The sequence below is a fragment of the Mirounga angustirostris genome, unplaced genomic scaffold (genome assembly GCF_029215605.1).
Source record: "Mirounga angustirostris isolate CCGP_5_RB_7025 unplaced genomic scaffold, mMirAng1.0.hap1 SCAF_4, whole genome shotgun sequence".
In the NCBI taxonomy this organism is placed as follows: domain Eukaryota; kingdom Metazoa; phylum Chordata; class Mammalia; order Carnivora; family Phocidae; genus Mirounga; species Mirounga angustirostris.
In genome coordinates, this window is record NW_026991712.1 from 148,189,686 (window position 1) to 148,212,066 (window position 22,381).

At 40.7% G+C, this 22,381-nt stretch overlaps 2 protein-coding genes across 9 annotated transcripts in view; one reads left to right on the forward strand and one right to left on the reverse strand.

Moving 5' to 3' along the window:
* Positions 1 to 5,515, forward strand: part of ECHDC2 (enoyl-CoA hydratase domain containing 2) — a 28,591-nt gene extending 23,076 nt beyond the window's left edge. For 7 of the 8 annotated variants that reach the window (XM_045897676.2, XM_045897678.2, XM_064589139.1 and 4 more), the window contains exons 9-11: positions 181 to 231; positions 1,807 to 1,854; positions 2,724 to 4,102. In XM_045897676.2, the coding sequence (XP_045753632.1) occupies positions 181 to 231; positions 1,807 to 1,854; positions 2,724 to 2,801 (177 nt within the window). In that variant the 3' untranslated portion in view covers positions 2,802 to 4,102. Of the gene's footprint in view, positions 1 to 180; positions 232 to 1,806; positions 1,855 to 2,723; positions 4,103 to 5,346 lie in introns of those variants that run through there. The other variant, XM_045897679.2, reaches the window with a different exon arrangement.
* ZYG11A (zyg-11 family member A, cell cycle regulator) overlaps positions 5,414 to 22,381 on the reverse strand; it is a 79,492-nt gene continuing 62,524 nt past the window's right edge. The window contains 6 exon segments of the mRNA XM_054513221.2: positions 5,414 to 5,661; positions 10,498 to 10,595; positions 10,976 to 11,037; positions 13,547 to 13,741; positions 18,961 to 19,005; positions 19,081 to 19,242. Of these exon segments, the coding sequence (XP_054369196.1) occupies positions 5,414 to 5,661; positions 10,498 to 10,595; positions 10,976 to 11,037; positions 13,547 to 13,741; positions 18,961 to 19,005; positions 19,081 to 19,242 (810 nt within the window).

Consider the following 22,381-nt stretch of genomic DNA (forward strand, 5'->3'; position numbering starts at 1 on the left):
AACACTAACAAAATATAACAGTCAGTAGAATAGCTGGAACTTGACCCAGACCGATCTACCTGTCCATGACTCTTCCCCCACCATGAAGCTCTGTCCCTCTCTTTATTCCAAACCCCCGTCCCCCGCCAACTATCAGCACTACTCCCCTCAACCAAGCCTTTTCTTTTTTATTTTCCCTAGGCACCCATTGCTGTGCGGCTGGGCAAAGTAGCCATTGATAGAGGAATGGAGGTGAGCAGGCTCTGGGTCAGGACTTGGGTCCACTAACGTCAGTGGGGTGGCTGGAAGGCAGTGCTTTCACGTCAACGCAGGCTGAAGGCACAGCTGGAAAGAACTGAGAAATGGGACTCTTCTAACAGACACTGAGTCTGACCTCTCTCTTTGTGCCTGAGTTTACCCACCCATGAAATGTAAAGTTCGGCCAGATGACATTCTGAATTACATTTTATCTTCATCTCTCTCTATTAGAGAGGTAATTGAGGTCCAGAAAGGGTAAACGACTTGTCTAGGGTCATACAGCAAGTGAGTAATAAGAACGAAGCTCCGTGTGGCTCCCAGGCCATGTTCTCGGGTTTGTGCTGGTGGTAAAGGTGACCTCAAGGATAGAGCCCAGGGTGGTGTCTTGGATGCAAACTAATCCATCCTTACACAACTTACTCATCAATTCACTCGTTACACACTGACTCTAGACCTGAGCTGAGAACTGGGACACAGAGATCAGTTAAATATGGTCACTGTCACCAAGGTGGGGAGAGAGGACAGATGAACACAGAATCACTAATACACTAATACAAGGTTAAGGATACCAAGCAGGGGTGCCTGGCTGGCTTGGTCAGTAGGGCATGCAACTCTTAATCTTGGGAGTCGTGGGTTCAAACCCCACATTGGGTGCAGAGGTTACTTAAAAAGGGGGGGTATCAAGAAGATACCCTGGAGGGGTGAGAGCTATGATATCGATGTGGCTAGTGGCTACTACTGGGTAGTGTTGGGTTAGAGATGTTTTGTAGATTTAGGCCTTGGGAAGGATTAGGGTTTGAGAAAAAGAATGGTATGAGCAAAAGCACAGAGGTGTATAAATAAGCAACTTGACTGAATGGAAGTGGGGAATGAGTGAAACCACATAGCACAGAAGTTAGGGGCAAAGGCTCTGGTGCTAGCCTGCCTGGGTTCAAAGACCTGCTTTTCCATATACTGTTGTGACCTTGACTTTCTATGCCTGATTTCTCAGCTGTATAGTAGGGATAATAACCCTTGCTGTAAAAGTAGATGAGTTCATACACACAAGGTACTTCTCTTAGAACAGTGCTTATAAGTGGTAGTAGCAGTAAGCACCTGGCAGCAGAGGCTGGGAAGTTGCCAGAGGCCCGGCCATAGAAGCCTAGGACGTTATTCCTCAGGGCAACAGAACGCCTGTGAAGTTCCCTCACCAGGAGGAACAGGAGGCATGGAGAGGCGGCCACCGGCTTTGCAAGCACAGCTCACTTACCCTCCTCCTCAGCTCTCCAGGCTGAGTGCCGTCCTCCCCGCTGTTTTCAAAGCCCCCCCACCCCTTTGTCCCAACATTGTTTTATCACTGTTACAAACGGTGTTCCCTCTCCAGGTGGGAAATGCCTTATCATAATCACCTCCGTCCACATGGGCTAGCATACAGTAAGCCTCAATAATACTGCAGATCCAGTATACCAGAATACCAGACGAATCCGTCAACAGTAGGGAATGGGGGTGTAGGCAGTAGGGTGCGCTGCAACCAGTGCAGACGGAGGTGGCTAAGGTCAGGCTGATCAGGGCCCCACTTCTTTCTCACAGGTGGACATCTCATCAGGGATGGCCATTGAAGGAATATGCTACGCCCAGGTACGTGACTGCTGCCAGTCCGCGCACACTTCCAAGCAGAGGCCAGGCCAAAGTGGGGAGCCTTGTGCCATACGTGACCAATCTAGTAGGTTCCTCCTAACCTGAAGAGTTAGACTCTGGACCACTCCCTCTTAGAAATTAGCCCGGGGCAGTCCTAGGGAACCCACCTGCTTCTCTCTGGGGCTGCGGCCTCAGCCATCTAATTGTGGTACAGCCTGCCACACTCGGTGCACCCAGAATCACGGAGCACACAGGTAGGTGCCTGTCAAAGCACCACTTCTACTCTCTGTACTGGCGGCTGCTGTAGAGGCCAGGCTGGAGTTGGGATGTCACGGCCGTGGTTATAGCCTGCAGGCTGTGTGTTCAATGGGGGTGAGGGGGGGACGGAGGGGTGACCTGGGGCTGACTTATTTAGCCCTGGACTCCTGGGTGAGTCAAAAATACTAATCTCTAGAGGTTAACAAATATCCACAATACTCTTAAACAAGGAGTCCTGGAACTTGCAGAACCTGGTGTGAACTAACTACACACCAGACTCAAAGCCAGATTTCTTACTGCAAAACTTAACTGTTTTTCTCTACTAAGCAGCCGCATATCAGACTGCTGCAGACTATCATCTCTCTGGGGCATGTAAGCAGTGTGCAAGAGGCTAATGTGATAGGCCACGGATGCTAGAGATGTGGCCTGCCTTCCCCAGGAGACCAAGGAGCCACTGAGGCCCATACCTCTGCCTGGCCCATTACCAGAGTCAAGAGACAATGGAAAGATGTAGACTCTGACCTTGTCAGGCGGTAGACAAGTTTGAGCAAGTCTTTATTGGCCTCTGGCCCTGCAGCTCCCCCGAAAATTAATACTCTGTCTTATTTCAGAACATCCCCACTCAGGACCGCCTAGAGGGCATGGCAGCCTTCAGGGAGAAGCGGCCCCCCAGATTTGTTGGCAAGTGACTCCCATTTAACTATAAGCATGGGAGACGCCTGCCTTCCAGGGCAGGATCCAGAAGGAAAATTAGCAGGGTGACTGGTCATCATTTCACCTCTCTGGGCTTCAGTCTCCTCACAAGGACAAGGACAGATATAAAACCACTGGAACGGTGTTTGACACCAAGGTACTGCCGATGTCACCTACAGCTACATTCCTAATCCCTCATCCTGGCTAGATAATCACTGGGGTCAAGTTGGCTTTGGAGAGTATGTCTCTCCCTACTCAAACGGTAAACTAACGATTAAAACAGACCACTCTGGGACTTCGTATTATTGGCTCTCAGGCCTGACCTCTGCCTCTCAGTTATCGGGTGCTCACCAGAGATGGCAAATGTTGTAAGAACCCTCCAGTTTCTTCCTCTGTACAACAGAGATAATACAGAAACCCTGGTAGTGGCTAAACAGGCATCAGGAATCAGACTGCAGATCCCAGCTCTGTGCCATTCATTGTGTGCCTCAGCTTCCTCATCTGCAAAATGAAACTGCTGTGAGGATTAAAAAAAAAACCTATGCCTCATGTTCAATAAACCTGAGTTATGACTGATTAATGTACAGTGTTTTTAATAGAACCAAATGAAATTATCACTGAGAAAACTTTTTGTGAACTCTATAGGGTGGCAGGCAATCTTCGATGGCTGCAGTATATAGCCCTCAGGAGCACTGAGAAGGGAGCATTAAGTCTGAGGGAGAGAACAAAGGAAATGGGCAGGTAACACTGGAGTGAAGCCCAAAGGTTCAACAGACATTTGTGGCAAGGAGAGGGGGGCTGAGGGGGAACAGCAAGAGTGAAGGTGAGCAAGAGGACGACACACTTAGAAATGATGGGGCTTGATAAACACATATGCACACTAGCTAGCCCTCCTCCTGGACCAAGGTAGAGAAGGCTGCATCTTATGCTGCGGCCTTATGGCCATTCTTTAATTCATCTGAGCTCCCGGGGCCTAGGTCTGACCTAGAGACACTAAGCCAAGGGCACAGATATATACTCCCTCCCTCCCATTGTTGATATGCTGCTAAATACAAGTGTGCCCAAGGCTGGGTGCTCTTTTCCTGGAAGGAAGAGTAAGAGAAAAGTCCAGGCCATAAAACCAGAACCAACCATATTAGCTGGAACTATGCATTAGCTCTAACTACTCCGGAAAGTAACAACCTTACTGAACGTCCTTTTTCTCATCTGTGAAATGAGGAGAATACAACTTCTCTCTCCCAGACGACTGTTGTGAATGAAATGAAACTTGGAGGGGTGCCTCAACAGGCACTAGTTCCTACCACATTCTCTCACATTAGCAAGAGCTAGTATCTGGTAACAGGATGTTCTAAAGTACTAGAACCCAGGTCAGGAAATGAAGACAGCCTTTTGGAATTATGCAGAACAGTGAATAAGAGAAAATACGGTGCAGTTTCAGAACTGTAGAAGGAAACAGGTTACAAATTCCCCTTATCCAGTGGGACACTGGTGAGCAAGAATCTGGAATATGATTCAGAGGGTAAACCTCATTTGATTCCAAAAGATGGTATACAGTACTCCAGTTAAGAGTCTGGCCAGCTAAAAGCACAAATATCTAGTATGAAAATACGCTACTCATCAAAAAGGAATTTACTTTTGTTCTTTGGACAGATGAATGGCAAGACACATTTTGTTAGCTGTCAGTAATTAGGAAGGAATTGATACTCTGTTCCACAGGGGAGGTTTGCAAAGGACACAAACAGAAGCTTCTGGTACTGTATACTGCAGGTGAGGTTGGTTCTCAAAAGCCCCTATTTTTCTTGCCTCCATTCTAGGCAAGAGCACTCTTGAAATCTATAGCAAAGTCTTTTTTTCTGGCTTCCTCCTCTTCCTGGGTTGGTCACAATCCCACTAAAATCAAAACCTTACAGGATCAAGATTTACAGTCCCCATATAATCTTCATCTAAACACTCTACTTGAAGTCCTAAATTCTACTATTTTCCACCACCACACCCACTTACACAGCATGTTATGTTCACTCAGTCTAATGTGTAAAGTTGGAGGAAGAAAGGCCAGAGGCAGAATATCCAAAATTGTAAAAAAAAAAAAAAAAAAGTTATTTTTCTTCCCTCTACCCCCACAAGTGGAAGATACTTCGGTATTTATTTTTAAAAAATTCCCCCCACCTTGTTCCTCCCCTCCAATGGAGATTCTGCCTCCAATAAGCATGTATTTCCCAGAACTTTTTCACGTACTTCTTTTCTATTAGCTTCACATAACTAGAAATAACAACTCAGGATATTCTTTCAAACATGAAATTTAACATAAATACGAAGGTCTCCCTGTTGGTCTTTCTTTTCCCCTTCCTCTGACAAACTCCCACAGTTAAGAAACTGGTCAGGGTTAGGAAAAGTAACTGGCAGAGCTGTTGCAACACAAGCTCACAGATCTTCCCACGGAGTCCGAGACTTGATTTTGCAAAACTATTGAAGGGGTGTTCTCAGAATGATTCCAACTTGATTTGGGATTATGGCTATCATTCAAATCCAACCTTTTTGTAGCCTACAGAAAATCAACAATAAAAGGCCAGTGAGGCGGCCAACTCACAAACTCCAATGACAACTGGTTTCAACATTCAATTACTGGCAACGCAGAAGTCCTGACACTGAGAACAGAGAGCACCTCTGAAGCTCCAGAGGTTAAGAAGGGCATTCAACACAGAAGGGGTCTCTGATAGTTCATGAAATGCATTCTGAAGTCATCTAGCATGGAGGTTGCAATCTGCTGTGCTTGGGGGTCTGCCTCACTGTGCTTCTGGATGTCACACAAAAGCTGCAATCCTTCTTCTTCAACTAACATTTTGCAGTATTTGCTGGCTGAAAGAAAATCAAACAAAGAAACCTGGTGGACAAATTGGCATTTTAAATATTCCCAAGTCACCACATTCACCGTTTTGAAGAAAGGGTACCAAGGTTTAAGCCCCTTGACATAAGAATTAACAGATAAAATTAGTCAATTCAAAAGAAATATGTCAAAACTTAAATAATGCTTGACTTGTGTAGTGCGGTAACAAATGATTATTTTAGTATGTTTACTTCCAGACAACTCTAAGCTTCAAAATCTCTAATCCTAGCTAAAAGAATAAGAACTTCATTTATTATATATATAATAAACATTTCAAGTTCAGGCATTATGTTGAGCTAGATAACCTGAAAACACCAGATGCTGGATAAAAATGTAACAAAAAATTTAAATGCATATTCATGTGTACAAAGTAAAGGATTTGTCCAGGAGCCAGATACAAAGAGCAGAGAGCACCTAAACTCATGTAACTACCTAGAGTTATTCTGGGGCAGAAAGGGACTGTGAGTTTCAGTAATCCAAGAATTTAGGTTTTAACTTACGAAGTTAAAAGCAGTATGTATATAATAAAATATATATCAGTGCATAAAGCTGGTCCCTCAAAGGACTATACAGGAGAAGGGATAAGACAATGAAACATCTTTAAGATTGGTCTGGGCTCTAGGTGGGTATACAGGAGTGGGCTGGACAAGTCTTTCCCAAGAATTCCTAACCACAGTACTGAGTTGGTATAGGATTTGAATTTAACCTACACCTAAATGTTCTGGGAACCCTTGAGCTGAGAAGTTAACATAAAAATTAGTTCAATCCCCGAGAAACCTCTAGAGCACCTGACAGAAGCAAATACAAAATTGCCGAAGGAACATGTCTACAACGCAGCCTAGAAAAGATTCTCTTAATCAGTCCAAAAGCCAATTAGACACAGAGAGATATAATGATCTAAAAACACTGCAGTTACCAAGAATGTAGCACAAAGAAACAGACATGGAAATTGTTCTTTTAAACATTTAAAAAATATATTTTATTTATTTATTTTTGAGAGAGAGAGAGAGTGAGTGAGAGTAAGGAAGGGGAGAGGGACAGGGACAAGCTGGCCCCATGCCCTGCACGGAGCCCCATGTGAGGCTCAATCCCACAACCCTGAGATCACAACCTGAGCAGAAATCAAGAGGCAGACGTTCAACCAACTGAGCCACTCAGGCATCCCTGAAATTATTTTTTAAGTCTACAGGATGTGTAGGATAAAGTGAGAGAAGATACAAGATACTTCTGATAGACATTCCATAAGGAAAGTATAGGGAAAGGGTAATATTTTTAAATAGCTGAGAATTTTCATCAATTTTGAAAAGTTTAACTGCGACCTGAAATCCAGAGGCCATATAACAAAAGGCTGACTAAACACAATGAACAAAGTCAAGATGATAAACTGGGAAAAAATATTTGTACGAGTTCCTTCAAATTAAAAAGAAAAAGACCAACAAACAATAGATAAAAGGTGAATAAAGAATATCAATAGACAATTCAAGGGAAAAAAAAAAGGACTCTTCATTATAAGATGGTTAACTGCACTTAAAATGTCAAGTGAGACTATCACTTTCACCTTAGATTGGCAAAGATCAAAAAGTTCAATTAAACATTGTTGTAAGAATGTAAGGCGACTGGCAAGCTCTCATACATTGCTGGCAGGAATGAAAATTGGTAATCAATTCTCTGGAAAACAGTTTAGCGATAACTATCAAAATTATAAGTGTTCCTAACATTTTGACTCAGCAATTCTACATATTCTGCAGATGAACTCACACGCTTGCAAAATGATGTATTTTATTTAATAAATGCTATGTGCTATGTGTGAACTAATACTATGTTATGTACAAATGCTAATACTATGAGCCAAGCAGTGTTTTAAATGCTTAACAAATATTAACCCACTTAATTCTCATAAACAGCCCTGTGAAGTAAGTATTATTTTATAGATAAGGAAACTGGGACACAGTGAGGTCAAGTAACTTGCTCAAGTTCCCACGGTTAGTAAATGGCAGAAACTGGGAACAGAGCACAGATAGTCTGGTTCTAGCATCTGTCCTCTTAATTACCCACATGTGCATCTTCACCTGATAGATATAGTGCATAAATGTCTATTCATTGTATATGAATATGTTAATATTCACTAAACTAGTGCTTACAATAGAAAAGACTAGAAATAGAAACAATGTCCATCTAAAGCAAACTGGATCCATATAGTGAAGAAATACTAAGCAGTTTAATTCATAGTGGTGATGTGGAGTTCTGCCAGTTGCTAGCTATTTTAACTTTGGGCAAGTTACATAAGTTCTCTGTGCCTTGTTTTCTCATCTGTAACAGATGGATAATAAAAATAATAATGCTACCCTCTTCTAGTTGTTGGGAAGATTAAATGAGTTAACTCATAAAGAGCTTGCAATACTGCCTGACACAGAGAAAGTACTCAACTAAGTTCTAGTTGTTATAGTTATTGCTAGTCTGTTCCAGGGCCATTCTGACTGGCAAATCTGCCTGTATCTGTTCAAATGCCAGCACCATTCACAATACTTTTTTTTTTTCTTTAAGATTTTATTTATTTATTTACGAATGCAAGAGAGAGAGCAAGGGAGCACGAGTGGGGGGAGGCAGAGGGAGAAGCAGACTCCCCACTGAGCAGGAAGCCAGACACGGGGCTCTATCCCAGGACCCTGGGATCATGACCTGAGCCTAAGGCAGACTCTTAACTGACTGAGCCCCCCAGGCACCCCTCAGAATACTTTTTTACAATTTAAAGAGAAGTGTTAAGGCAGGTTCCTAAAAACCATTTTTCTTGGGGCACCTGGGTGGCTCAGATGGTTGGGCATCTGCCTTTGGCTCAGGTCATGATTCCAGGGTCCTGGGATCAAGCCCCACATCGGGCTTTCTGCTCAGCAGGGAGCCTGCTTCTCCCTCTCCCTCTGTCTCCCCACTGCTCATGCTCTCTCTCTCTCCCCGTTATCTCTTTGTCTCAAATGAATAAATAAAATCTTTAAAAAAAAAAAAACAACAAACCATTTTTCTTGGTCAGTTCTTTCCTGCTTACTCTGCCAGGTTAACTTTAGAATAATTTTCAAATCCCTCATATCACACTCATCCACTTGAATTATAGTATATCCAAAAATTGAAAAGATCTGACATCTGTCTCTTAAAAAGTCTTTCCATCTAGGAATATAGTATGTCTCATAATCACTTCAGGTTTTTCAATTATTTCTCAATTTTCTGCATATAGGTCTCATATTTGTTAAAGTTATTTTTGGTATTTTATACTTTTGTTGGTAGCTAATCCTTTAATTCTAAAAGTTAGCTCTTGAGTTTTTTAGCATAAAAATATAGCCTATATTTCTTTTATAATAAGAGCAATAATTTTTTACAATAATCCTTAGCAGAGAATGTAAGCCCCCAATGCTCAAAACAGCCAAACATGGAAAAACATTTAATCTGGCTGGGAAACAGCTCCTGACTCCTGATCCCCCAGCCTCCCACAGACCATTACAAAGAGGTAGATGTATGTATTACTATAGGAAAAGTATTATTCATGATAAACTGTTGACTGAAAAGAGGAAGCTATAGGACATCATGCACAGAATGAGCCCATTTCATTTAAAAACATTCAATTATTCATATTATATATTAACATATATAAGCTCTCCTTCCCCCTCCTTTTTCTGCCTTCTGAGCTGCCCAGGATGGTACGAGCAGCGGCATGCCCCGCCTCCAGTGGAGGGTGAGGAGTGGATGGTGGCCCTAAGCTGTGAGTCAGGAGGGCAGACAGAAGCCATCCACCGCCAGCTCTGGTGCCCTTGAATGTGTTTGCTCCATATCCCTGACAAGGCCTCCAGGAAATAAAGATCATCTGACTTTAAAAAAAAAAAAAAAAAAGAATAATATATATTTTATATATTAACTACGGTATGTGTATAGAAAAGTATTTGGAAGGACAGTTATAGTTACCAAATTATTAACAGTACTTGCCTGTGGGGAATAGGAGTGGGAGCCAACTTTCACTTTCTATACAGCTTGACATTGACCCCCAAATATATAATACTATAGCATTTTATTTTATAAGTTTTTTTTTATTTTTTTAGATTTTATTTATTTATTTGACAGAGAGAGAGACAGCGAGAGAGGGAACACAAGCAGGGGGAGTGGGAGAGGGAGAAGCAGGCTTCCCGCAGAGCAGGGAGCCCAATGCGGGGCTCGATCCCAGGACCCTGGGATCACGACCTGAGCTGAAGGCAGACGCTTAACGACTGAGCCACCCAGGCGCCCCAATTCTATAGCATTTTAAAAAACTGTTTATTTAAATTCAGTTTAATTAACATATACATATTATTAGTTTCAGAGGTAGAATTCGGTGATTCATCAGTTGCATACAACACCCAGTGCTCATTACTTCAAGTGCCCTCTTTAATGCCCATCCCCCAGTTACCCCATTCCCCCAATTCTGTAGCATTTTTTAAACAAAAACATTTTCCAATTTCTTTTTTAAAAGAGTTAAATTCAGGGGGCGCCTGGGTGGTTCAGTTGGTTAAGCGTCTGACTCTTGATTTCAGATCAGGTCATGATCTCAGGGTCATGAGATCGAGTCCTACATTGGGCTCCATGCCCAATGAGGAGTCCACTTGAGACTCTCTCCTCCTGCCCCTCCTCCCCCCATACCCTCTCTCTAAAATAAATAAAATCTTAAAAAAAATTAAAATAAAACAGAAGAGTTAAATTCAGTACATAGGTGAACACATTTCCAAAATTCCATCTTGAATTTAGTCTTTATACAGAAAAATAGCTGGAAAACTATTGTTTTGAATACATACGGTTTTTACTGCAGACATGATACATTGCCCATAGCGCCCAGAGCTGAACTGCTGGTTGAGAGAAGTTGCCAAGGAGTGGGAAAAATGCCTTGAAGGATCTAAAAGGGCACAAAGAAGTTCATTCAGAACTCTGGCTAGTGTCAGAGATATAATAATTATTTTCAACCTTTTCCACATAGAGTCATTTCCTGAGACAGACACATTGTTGAGCATATATCAGAAGCTAATGTTTAAGAAACTGCATTTGTGTTAGATACTCTTTACATTCAATATCTCATTTCATCCTCAATCTTGCCTCATTTTACAGATGAGAAAAACTGAGTCTCAGAGATCTTCTAAAAGTGATTTTCCCAAAATCATAGAAATAGGATTTGAACACAAGGTTATTTGACTATAATATTTTATCACTGTACCATGGCCTCTACATAGTACAATGAGGACAAGCTTTAAGAGAAGTACTATACAATCACGAGATTACCTGTAAGTCACCAATGCTGTCATCTTACAACTTGAACTTGGCCAATTCTGGATGGTTGCATACTATACAGAAAGAGAAACCAAGATTCTAGTATTGTGTTCCATAATTTTTAAAAGGTCATAATAGGCTATTTTATGTCATTTATACTTATATGTATATGAAAAAACATTTTCAAAATATGGGAATGATCACCCAAATTAAGGTATCCCTACCTGCCAAAATATCAATTAGATAACCATTATATATGTAAAATATGAACAAAGTCGTGTGGAAAACAGTGCAATAAAAGGGGGCTTCTGTTTAAAGATGCAGGATTGAGCATGCATCCATTCCTTCCCTAAATCCCATGAACAGAATAGTACAAATGGTTTAAAATAAAAGAAGGCAAACACACAAGAACAAAGCAGAAGGAAAATGGTAACTGAATTAATAGATCTAGCACTGGGGAATGTTAAAAAATGAACCAATTTGAACAGAACCCACAAGAGACTTAAAAATTTGCACACCAGTTACTTCAGGAAATGAGATTAGAGGTAAGATTGAAAACAGGAGGACTGGTTGAAAGTACTAAAGAATCAAGACTCCCAGATCTTCTCTCCCACCCCTAACAAAAATTTCTGGACTGGGCAACCTTGCAAACAACTGAGGGTGGGAGTACCATGATAAAAACAGGGGATGAAGTGAAAATCTAAATGGTAAATGCTCAGAGTCCCTTGTCCTCAACTCTCTTCCTCTAATGGGCTTTCAGACCGTTGGAGCCAAACTTGTAATTTTCAGTCAGAAGAACAGAAGATTCTTCCTCAGGTAAATTCCAACCAGCTCAGGACAAAAGATCTAGTAACAATGACAATGACTAATCCAGATCACTCTAAGTGAAACCCACAGTTGACAAGTTCTACCCATCTGCACGCAGCTTCCAAACAGCCCCACTCTTAGATATGACTGGACAGCTGAGGATCACCATACAGTTTAAGAAAATCTGTAACATAAAGGAACAAAATAAGGGGAAAAAAGCAACTTGCAGGAAACAGAGACCTTGAAGGAAGAGAAAAACTTAAAAAAACAAACAAAAAAACCACCCAAACTAATCACTAATACCTTTAAAGAGATAATAGATACAGCAACCATGGAAAAAGAGTACGATATTGTAGAAAAAAAGAAGCACTCAGAACAAAAAAAGAGTTCTTAGAAATTAAAAACAGAAATATAAAAATACAATATAAATATGTAACTATACACAATAAACATTAAAATATATATAAAATATAAAGATATATTAAATGTACATTATATTATATAAATTATATAACATAAAATTATATTAAAATATATAATGAAATATATAAGATAAAAACATAAATGCAAAATCCAATAGGACTGGAAATTTAAAAAGATTTTTTTTAAAAAGGACAAAAAGGGAAATAGGCAAGAAAAAATTGAGTCCGTGAAGGCTGACAACCCAGAAAAAAAAAGAGGAGAACGAGGGAAGGTAGGAAGGAGGGGAGAAGAGAGAAGGGAGAAAGAAAGAAATTTCCCAGAACTAAAGGAAACAAGCTTCCAGAGCAATAAGTAGCCAACATAACAGAAGAAAATAAACCTATATCAACGCACACTGCTGAGATTTCTAAACACTGAGGACAAAGATCTTAAAGGTCCCAAAGGAAAATGGCATGTGGCTTAACAGTGATACCAAGAAAGAAAAGACAAAGAAGCCAATGGCTTAAAAATTCTCAAGTGAAAATATTCCAAAACTAAAATTCTATACCCAACCATGTGACCAATTAAATGTGAAGGAAAAATAATGGCCTTTTCAAACAGAGGTCTGAAGTTTTCTATTTCATGCATTTCGTCTTAGGAAACTACTAGATATGATCCAACAGAATAAGGGAGTACATAAAAAAAAAAAGAGAGAGAGAAAAAAGGAATGCAATCCAGAAAACAAGGAATCCAACACCAGGGAGGCAAATCCCCACAATGACAGTAATGGAATATACCAAGATGACAGCAGTATGGCAGATACACAAATAAGCAGACCAGATGGAAGAAAACAGAAGGTTCTGAGAAAAGTCTCTGAGAAGCTGAAATGGATAGAGTTTGTTTATGCTGAAAGGAGATTTATACTTGGGAGTATAGGAAAGGGTGTGCACAGAGACAATGAGAAAAAGAATCTTCATTTTCCAGAGAGAGAAAATGAATGAACAGATAATGCCTATTACTGCAAAGTCAAGAAGTACCAACAGATGTTACTTAGAGATATGGAGGCAAATACCAAAAGAAATAGCCTGAAAAGGAGCTGAAAGTGGGAAAGAGAACTGGTAAAGCCATATACAACTGTTTGCAATGGTAACTTTTATAAAAGAAAAATATCAGAAGGAATGTAACAAAATATTAACAAAGTTAGCACTGGATGGTAGGGTATGAGTGACTTAGAATATTTTCTTTATACTTTTCTATTATGTTTCCCATTTTCTACAATGAAAACATATTTCTAAAATTCTTATTATTTAGAAAAATAAGTTTCCTACAAGAAGAGATTACTCCAGATTTTGTAAAGAGGAATGGTCCTTGTACCAGATCCTGGAGAAGAGCACTCCTCTGAAGGTCATGGGACATCCAGGGCTGTTTGTCAGATGTCAGGTGGGCTATGATGCCTGCAGCAAAATAGCTGACTTCCATTTCTTTGCTATGGAGCAAGCTGCTAATATGTTTCAGCACATCTTCAGTCACCAGCTTGGAAGAGAGTTCTCTAACTTCAGCTATGTTGTTCTACAGGTCAGATGAAGCAGAAAATATCAGGGATAGAAAGGAAGACAGAATCAGACACTGGCTCCTCTCCCTCTCCTACTGCTTAGCTCAGATACAGACAGAACACTTAGTCCCATCCTCCTCCCTCTCAATTTAGCCTAATACCCCACAATCCCACCCCTTGATGATGAGGATGATCAGTAACGACAAATCACTGAGTAAGCACTTACTAAGTGCCAGGCGCTGTACTAGACAAAAATGTCTTTTTATCTGCCTTATCTCATTTAATCTTTTTTTTAAAGCTTTATTTATTTATTTGAGAGTGTGAGCATGCACAGTGGGGAGGCGCAAACAGAGAGGAAGAGTCTTTTTGTTTTTTAAGATTTTATTTATTTGAGAGAGAGAGCATGAGAGAGAGAGAGAGAGAGAGAGAGAGCATGAGAAGGGGGAGGGTCAGAGGGAGAAGCAGACTCCCCACCAAGCAGGGAGCCCAATATGGGGCTCAATCCCAGGACTCCAGGATCATGACCAGAGCCGAAGGCAGGCCCTTAATGACTGAGCCACCCAGGCAGCGGAGGAAGAGACAGTCTTAAGCAGACTTCACGCTGAGCTTGATCCCACGACCCTGAGATCACAACCTGAGCTGAAACCAAGAGTTAGACGCTCAACCGACTGTGCCCCCAGGAGCCACTCAGTTAATCTTTAACATAGTTGTACAAATAAATAAGTCACTCAGCAAGACTTAACTTGTCAGTCAGTGAACTTGTCAGGTTCACACTGCTAATAACTGGTTGAAACTAGAATAAAATCCAGGCCTGACTGAATATTTAAAGTTCCTCAGTGCCTACTATATGTTACATTAGCTTGAAATTTAACAATAACAATGAAAGACAGGTGGCACTGTATTTTATATGTATGAGTTTTCTATGTTGTTGTTTAACAAACAACTGCAAACTTGGTGGCTTAAAATATTTTTTCTCTCAGTTTCATCCATGTGCTTAGCTGGCCCCTCTACTCTGAGATCTCACAAAGTCACAAAGTGCTGGCTGGGCTGCATTCTCATCTGGGGGCTCCGCTAGAGGGAAACCTACTGCCAAGCTCACTCAGACTGTTGGCAAAATTCATTTCCTTGCAGCTGCAAAACTGAGGGTTTCAGTTTCTTGCTGGAGGCCACCTTTAGCTCCTAGAAGCTGCTCATAGCTCCTTCCCATGTGGGTTTCTCCCTTCTCCAACCACTTATTTCATGGCAGCTTGCTTTTTCAAAGACAGTTAAGAAGAGTCTCTTAGCATACCTACTAGCAAGAAGGATTGACACAGAAGTCCCCTCTTATCTGTGGGGGACATGTTCTAAGACCCCAGTGGATATGCCTGAAACTGCAGATAATACAAAACCCTATATATACTATGTTATGTTTTTTCTATATATACATACCTACAGTAAAGTATAATTTATAAATTAGGCACAGTAAGAGATTAACAACAATAATAATAGAACAATGGTAACAATATAATAAGTTACACGAATGTGGTCTCTCTCAAAATAACTTATTCTACTGTACTCACCCTTCTGCTTGTGATGAGATGATAAAATGCCTATATGACAAGATAAAGAGGTGGATGACATAGGCATGTGACAGCGTTAGCCTACTACTGACTTTCTGACTCTTCGTCAGAAGAAGGATCACCTGCTTCCACATTGCAGGTAACTAAAACTGTGGATTGGGGGTGTGTCTACTGTATATACATTGTAACATAATCATGGGAGTGATGTCCTATCATTTTTGCCATATTCTGTTGGTAAGAAGCAAGTCACAGTTCCTGCCCACACTTGACAGGAGGGCATTACACAAGGACATGAACACCAGGAGAGAAGAATCACTGGAGGTCACTTTAGGGTCTGCCTACCACAGAGATTAAAAAACAAAGGTTTAGAAGTGAAACACATATTTAAATTGCACACAGCAGTTATTGTTCCTTCTGAAGTAGCTTTCAGAAAAGCATACCCTAGAAACTAGTATGTTAAAAGCAGCATATGGCACCATGCAGAAAACTGCATTGTTCTGAGCTCACTTCCCCCAGTTTTTCACAAGACCAGCTGTACCCTATTGATTTCAGCAGAAACTGCACTATTTTGAGATTTACCCCCGTTTTTCCCCAAAGCCAGCTATACATATCCTCACCAGTAGCAGGATTTCAACATTAAGCTGATCAGATGGAAGCCCTGAACAAGGAGAGACAACACAATAGCATCCTTAGCATAACTGAGCACACCTTAGATGAATCTCAAGATTTCTCTTGTAAGCCTGGCAGAGGCTACTTTTCTAGCAGCTTTTTCATTTCAAGAGTCTATGAACAAAATGTTGAGAAGATGCAAGCTACAGGAGAATGTGGGTCTTCTTCATTCAGAAAAAGGAAGGAAAGGGGGCAACCTCATAAATCCTCAGCATTCTGAGAGTCTCTCAGAAAAAAAGCAAAAGATCTTTTAGAATAGGTTAGCTGAGGGGCACCTGGGTGGCTCAGGTGGTTAAGAATCCGACTCTTGGTTTTGGCTCAGGTCATGATCTCATAGGTCATGGGATCCGGCCCTGTTTCGGGCTCTGTGCTCAGCAGGGAGTCTACTTGAGATTCTCTCTCTCTTCTCTCCCTCTGCCCCTCCCCTTGCTCTCTAAAATAAATAAATAAATCTTAAAAAAAAAAAAAAGGTTAGCTAATAGTAGGACACTTAACATTATATAGCATATATGAGGCTCCAATCCACCATTCTGGCCTTATTTTCTATTGCTTTTCTTCTTCCCACCATCTCCCAGAATTCTAGATATTCTGTATTACAGTGTCCCTCAAATGATTACATTTTCTCATCTTCCCTAGCCAAAAGACCTTTGTCTCCTGCTTTAGTCCCTCCTTTCTACTTTTCTATACCTTCCAGATTTCCAATATTAATCATTTAATCCTCTCTACTCTGTTCCAAGTCCTATATGTGCTAGGGATACAAAGGAAAAGATATAGTCCCTGCTTTCAAGGAGGGCATGATCTAGAATCAAAAGCTCCCATGAGACTTTGTGCTTCTTTTCTAGCACTTACCATAGTCAATCTTAAGTTGGAAAGCTATTTGTATACCCGTCTACCACCACCTCCCAAGTGTTATAAGACCATCAGCTTGATACATTTCACGCACAGCAAACTGAAGGGACTTACAGTATATCTTCATTACTTTTTGTAAATCTTCACCTTTATCTTTTGGAAACAAAGAAATTTCTCAATTATGGATATCCTGATTGAGAGGTAGTATAACAGTATAAGCAAAGAAATTTTTTTTTAAAGATTTATTTATTTATTTTAAGGGGTATGGGGTTGGGGAGGGGCAGAGGGAGAGGGAGAGAGAAACTTAAGTAGACTCCACATTGAGCGTGGAACCTGACACCGGGCTTGATTTCATGGCCCTGAGATCACGACCTGAACCAAAGAGTTGGGACACTTCACTGACTGCACTACCCAGGTGCCCCAAAGAAATTTCCAAACAACTGATTGCCTTGATAAAAAGGAAGTATAGTGGGCGCCTGGGTGGCTCAGTCGGTTAAGCGACTGTCTTCGGCTCAGGTCATGATCCTGGAGTCCCTGGATCGAGTCCCACATCGGGCTCCCTGCTCGGCAGGGAGTCTGCTTCTCCCTCTGACCCTCCCCTCTCTCATGTGCTCTCTCTCTCAAATAAATAAATAAAATCTTTAAAAAAAAAAAAAAGGAAGTATAGTAAAGTGGTTAATATCAGAGGGTCTGGGGCCAGACTGCCTGAGTTTGAATTCTGATTCTGCCTCCTACTACCTAGGTAACATAGGGTAAATGGCACTTCTGTGCCTCAGATTGTGTGTCTATAAAATGCAACTAACAATGTGTGGTAGAGTATAGAACATAGCACAATTTTTCCTATCCCTGTTTGACTTAGCCATGTGACTTCCCTGCTTCTCCCATCAAGGGGTGCTCACCTCCTTTAATCTGGGCTTAACCATGGGCATATAATAAGAAATATACATTTTGTCTTTGTCCCGAATTCTTGAAATCCCTTGGATTTCTTAAGTCCCTTGGAATTTCCCAAGTGATAGAAGCATCTTTGTTCTAATGAGGCAACTCTTGGCAGGCACCTAAATAGCTTCAGGATGAGGACTGGTTCCCAAAAACCACCTTAACTAGAAGCCTGGGCTTTAAGCCCCACCCTATAACTTCTGGGGGATGGGAGAGGAGCTGAAGACTGAATTAATAATCAATTACGCCTATGTGATGAAACCTCCATAAAAAGTCCTAAATGATGGGTTTGGAGAACTTCTAAGTTGGTGAACACATCAAGGTACTGGGACGTGGTGTGCCCAGAGAGAGAATGGAAGCTCTGCATGTACCCATCCTTCCTGCCCTATACACTTCTTCCCATTTCAATGTTTCTCAGTTGTATTCTTTATAATACACTGATAATAGCAAGTAAAGTGTGCCTTCCTGAGTTCTGTGAGCCCTTCTAGCAAATTATCAACCTGAGGAGGGGAAACCCTTACTTTACCGCCAGTCAGGCAGAAGTACGGGTGGCCCAAGACTTAATGACTGGCAACTGAAGTGGGGGCAGTCTCATGGGACTGCGCCCTTTAACTTGTGAGATCTGATGATAACTCCAGGCACTCAGCGTAAGAACTGAATTGAACTGAACTGTAGGATATCCAGTTGCTACTGGAGAGTTGGAGAAGTGATTACTAGGAAACACCCCAGACCACCTAATGTGCTTTGCCCAATGAGACATTAGAAAATGTAACATAAGCGGGACTTGCCTTCTACTGCTACCCTGAAACTGCCAAATGAAGAAGCCCATGGAGATATAAGCCCTAACTAACAACCTGCACCAACTGTCACAGCAAGAGTCAAGCCATCTTAGAGCATCTAGCTCTAGCCCTAGGTGACACCACCAGGTGTCAGCAGCAACATGAGTAACTCCACATGAGACCAGAAGAACTGTACAGCTGGGTTCAATCTGCTGACCCACAGATTCGAAAGTAAATAACACGGCTGTTTTAGCTGTAGTTTGTTCACAGCAACAGATGACTGATACGGTATTACTTTATAGGGAATTATGTGAAGATTAAATGAGTTAATACACAGAAATTCCTTATAAAAGTGCCTAGCATATAGTAGGTGCTACATAAGTGTTAGTTTTATTTACTTTTTTATTTTAGTAATTAGAATTAACTGAAAACAAGTCACCTTACCCAAAGACCAAGTACTTTGCTTTGTATTGCTGACTCTGAAAAAGTCTGTCAAAAGAATATACAGGTTACTTTATCATGAAGAAAAGAACTTTACATACAAACTCAATCCTGTCTTCCCACCTCCAAGACTTGGATAAAGGTTGTCAATCCTTGATTTTCCATAAAGTGATTGCAGGCAGCTGGAGACTCATCTGTAAGATTCCAAAGTGCTTTCAAAGTAAACAAGAGGGTGACATCATCTAAATTCTCAGTAGTCTTTTGTTTTACTATTGCTAGAAGTTCCTAAAAACCAAAGAGACAAAAAGTTAGATGCCCCAGTGACTGACTTGATTACAAGATAAGAAAAGCAATAGTTGTTATGCCACTTAATAGCTTTGTGATCCATTTTTTCTCTATATAATGAGTTACACCTAATTCCTAAGGTTTTTATGAGGATTAAAGGGGAAAAAAAGTTAAAGTTTTATGAGCACTTAACCTAGTTCTTGGTCCTTGTTAATAAGACTCATAATCAAGTACATATTAACTATTCCATTATTCATTTATTGAGAATGTTTAGTAAACATCTCCTGGAAATCAAGCACTTATTCAGGTGAGACAGATTAAAAAAATAGTTGGTTTTTCTCATCTAAATAAAAGAATTTTAAGTTTTGGTAAATGTTCTGAAGGAAACACATAAAAGCCTAACAATTTATTTTAGAAAAGGTAGGAAAGGGAAGCCTCCCTGCAAAGGTAATATGTAAACTGAGACAAATGAGACCAGCAGAGAAAGAGAGAGATGTGAGTTAAGCAAGAAATGGAGACATGGTGGGGAGGGGGTTAAGCCAGGCCAAAGAAAAAGTATGCTGTTCTAGGTCACTGAGCAGATCAGGATGGCTAGATGGTAACACTAGTACTACAACATATGTTGTAGTACATATCACACATACATACAATCCTCTGAGCTGCACCCTGTATCAAACTGCCTCCTTGACATCCCAAGCACCTCAGAACTTAACACATCTAAAATCACTCTGATTTTTTTAAAAGACTTTATTTATTTATTTGACAGAGAGAGAGACAGGAGAGAGGGAACACAAGCAGGGAGAGTGGGAGAGGGAGAAGCAGGCTTCCCTCTGAGCAAGGAGCCCAATGCGGGGCTTGATCCCAGGACCCTGGGATCATGACCTGAGCCGAAGGCAGACGCTTTAACGACTGAGCCACGCAGGCTCCCCTAAAATCACTCTGATTTTTATCCCCAAACCTACTGACTATAGATACCAAATACTCAGAAGATTCCACTTGTAACAACCATATGTCCTAATAGCTTAAAGAAATCATGGGTTCACTTGAACAGAGATTCTAAAACACCGGTTCAGATCAGAATATTTCTGGACACAAGCCAGTATCCATGCTTTCTTTCAAGCATATTAGACTGTCATGAGAGAGGAAAAAGATAGGTGTTTTCACTCAGCCACCTAATGTAAAGGTACATAAAATATAACAGCACTAAACAAATCAGAGTATGTCTATTTTCAAGAGGAATGAAACCACTTCAAAAATTTTACCCATGGGGCACCTGGGTATTTTTACTCTTCTTATTTGATCACTTCATCTAGTTTTTCAGAGAACTATCGCTGTTCTTCCTAACAAAATCTCCCAGCCTACCTGCTTGCATCAATGTATTCCTCTTTCCCTTCTGCTCTAGTCTAAAGCCAGCATCTTTACTCTTGCTGTACAATTCCAGTACACACACAAAGATTTGGCACCAAATTATTTCCCTCTGTCTTGCCTTTGCCATCAGTTTTCCCCTTTGTGTCAGAATTATTTTCATGGGCATAAAATACATCTTAATGTAACTGATCTTGGAAAAAAAACAACTACTGGCCCATGTAGCATCTTCCTTTTTCTTTCTTTCTCATTAAAATATATCAAGGGGGGGCGCCTGGGTGGCTCAGTTGGTTAAGCAACTGCCTTCGGCTCAGGTCATGATCCTGGAGTCCCTGGATCGAGTCCCGCATCGGGCTCCCTGCTCGGCAGGGAGTCTGCTTCTCCCTCTGACCCTCCCCCCTCTCATGTGCTCTCTCTCTCATTCTCTCTCTCAAATAAATAAATAAAATCTTTTAAAAAAATAAATAAAATAAAATAAAATATATCGAGGGACGCCTGGGTGGCTCAGTCTGTTAAGTGTCTGCCTTCAGCTCAGGTCATGATCCCAGAGTCCTGGGATTGAGCCCCACATCGGGATCCTTGCTCAGCAGGGAGCCTGCTTCTCCCTCTGCCTGCTGCTCCCCCAGCTTGTATTCTCTCTCTCTCTGACAAATAAATAAATAAATAAAATCTTTAAAAATAAAAAAATAAAATGTATCAAAAAGTTGCCTCCATTTCTCACCTTTCATTTGCTCATCATGTAGTCCAAACAGGTTTTGTCCCACTACTGCACTAACATAATGTAAGCAAGACAACTGATGACTTCTATCTTGCCAAATCCAACTTGGCAACTCTGTCCTCATTTCACTCAACCACTCAATAGCATCTGAATTAACTGCTCAATTTTTCTTGAAATAATTCTCTTGGATTCTAAGACATCACTCTTTCCTGTTTTTCTACTACCTCATTTTAGACACTCCTCTCGCTTTTCCTGGCTCCTCCTTCTCTTCCAACATACTCATTCCAGTCCTTTTCTTTTCTCTCTATATACTCTACACTCTTTAGGTAGGTACTTGCATCCCACATCAGAACTGATGACTCAAATTATTCTCTAGCCCTGTCCACCCAATCCTCTGAGCTGCACCCTGTATCAAACTGCCTCCTTGACATCTCAAGCATCTCAGAACTTAACATGTATAAAATCACTCTGATTTTTATCCCCCAAACCTACTGACTAGATACCAAATACTCAGAAGTTTCCACTTGTAACAGCAATACAAAAGGTAAAGACCTTAGGAATAAATTTAAGAAATACAGAATATCAACATGAAGAAAACACCACATACTTCTGATGTTCCCATTAAAAAAACAAAAGGATAAGGATAACTAAAAGAAACCCAAGGAAAGATCTTAACTATTAAGGAATTTATAAAGCCAATGAATAAAAAGTGTGATATCAGCATATAAATAGACATACAAATTAACACAGCACAAAGTCCAGAAATAGATGCAAACAGATATGGGAATTTAATATATGATAGAGGCAGCAATGCATAACAGTGGAGAAAAGATAATTCACTCAAGAAAAGGTGCAGAGACAGACACTGAGAAGAAAACAGACCCTTACATCTAAAAAAAAGCTCCAAGTAAATCAAGTATTTACATATTAAAAATCATGAGAAATTTTTAGAAATACTTTCAAAATGTGCCATCAACGTCAGAGAAATAAAATAATAAATTGAATCCTATAAACATTTTAAAGTTACTGCACGGCAAAATATGCCCTAAATAAAGT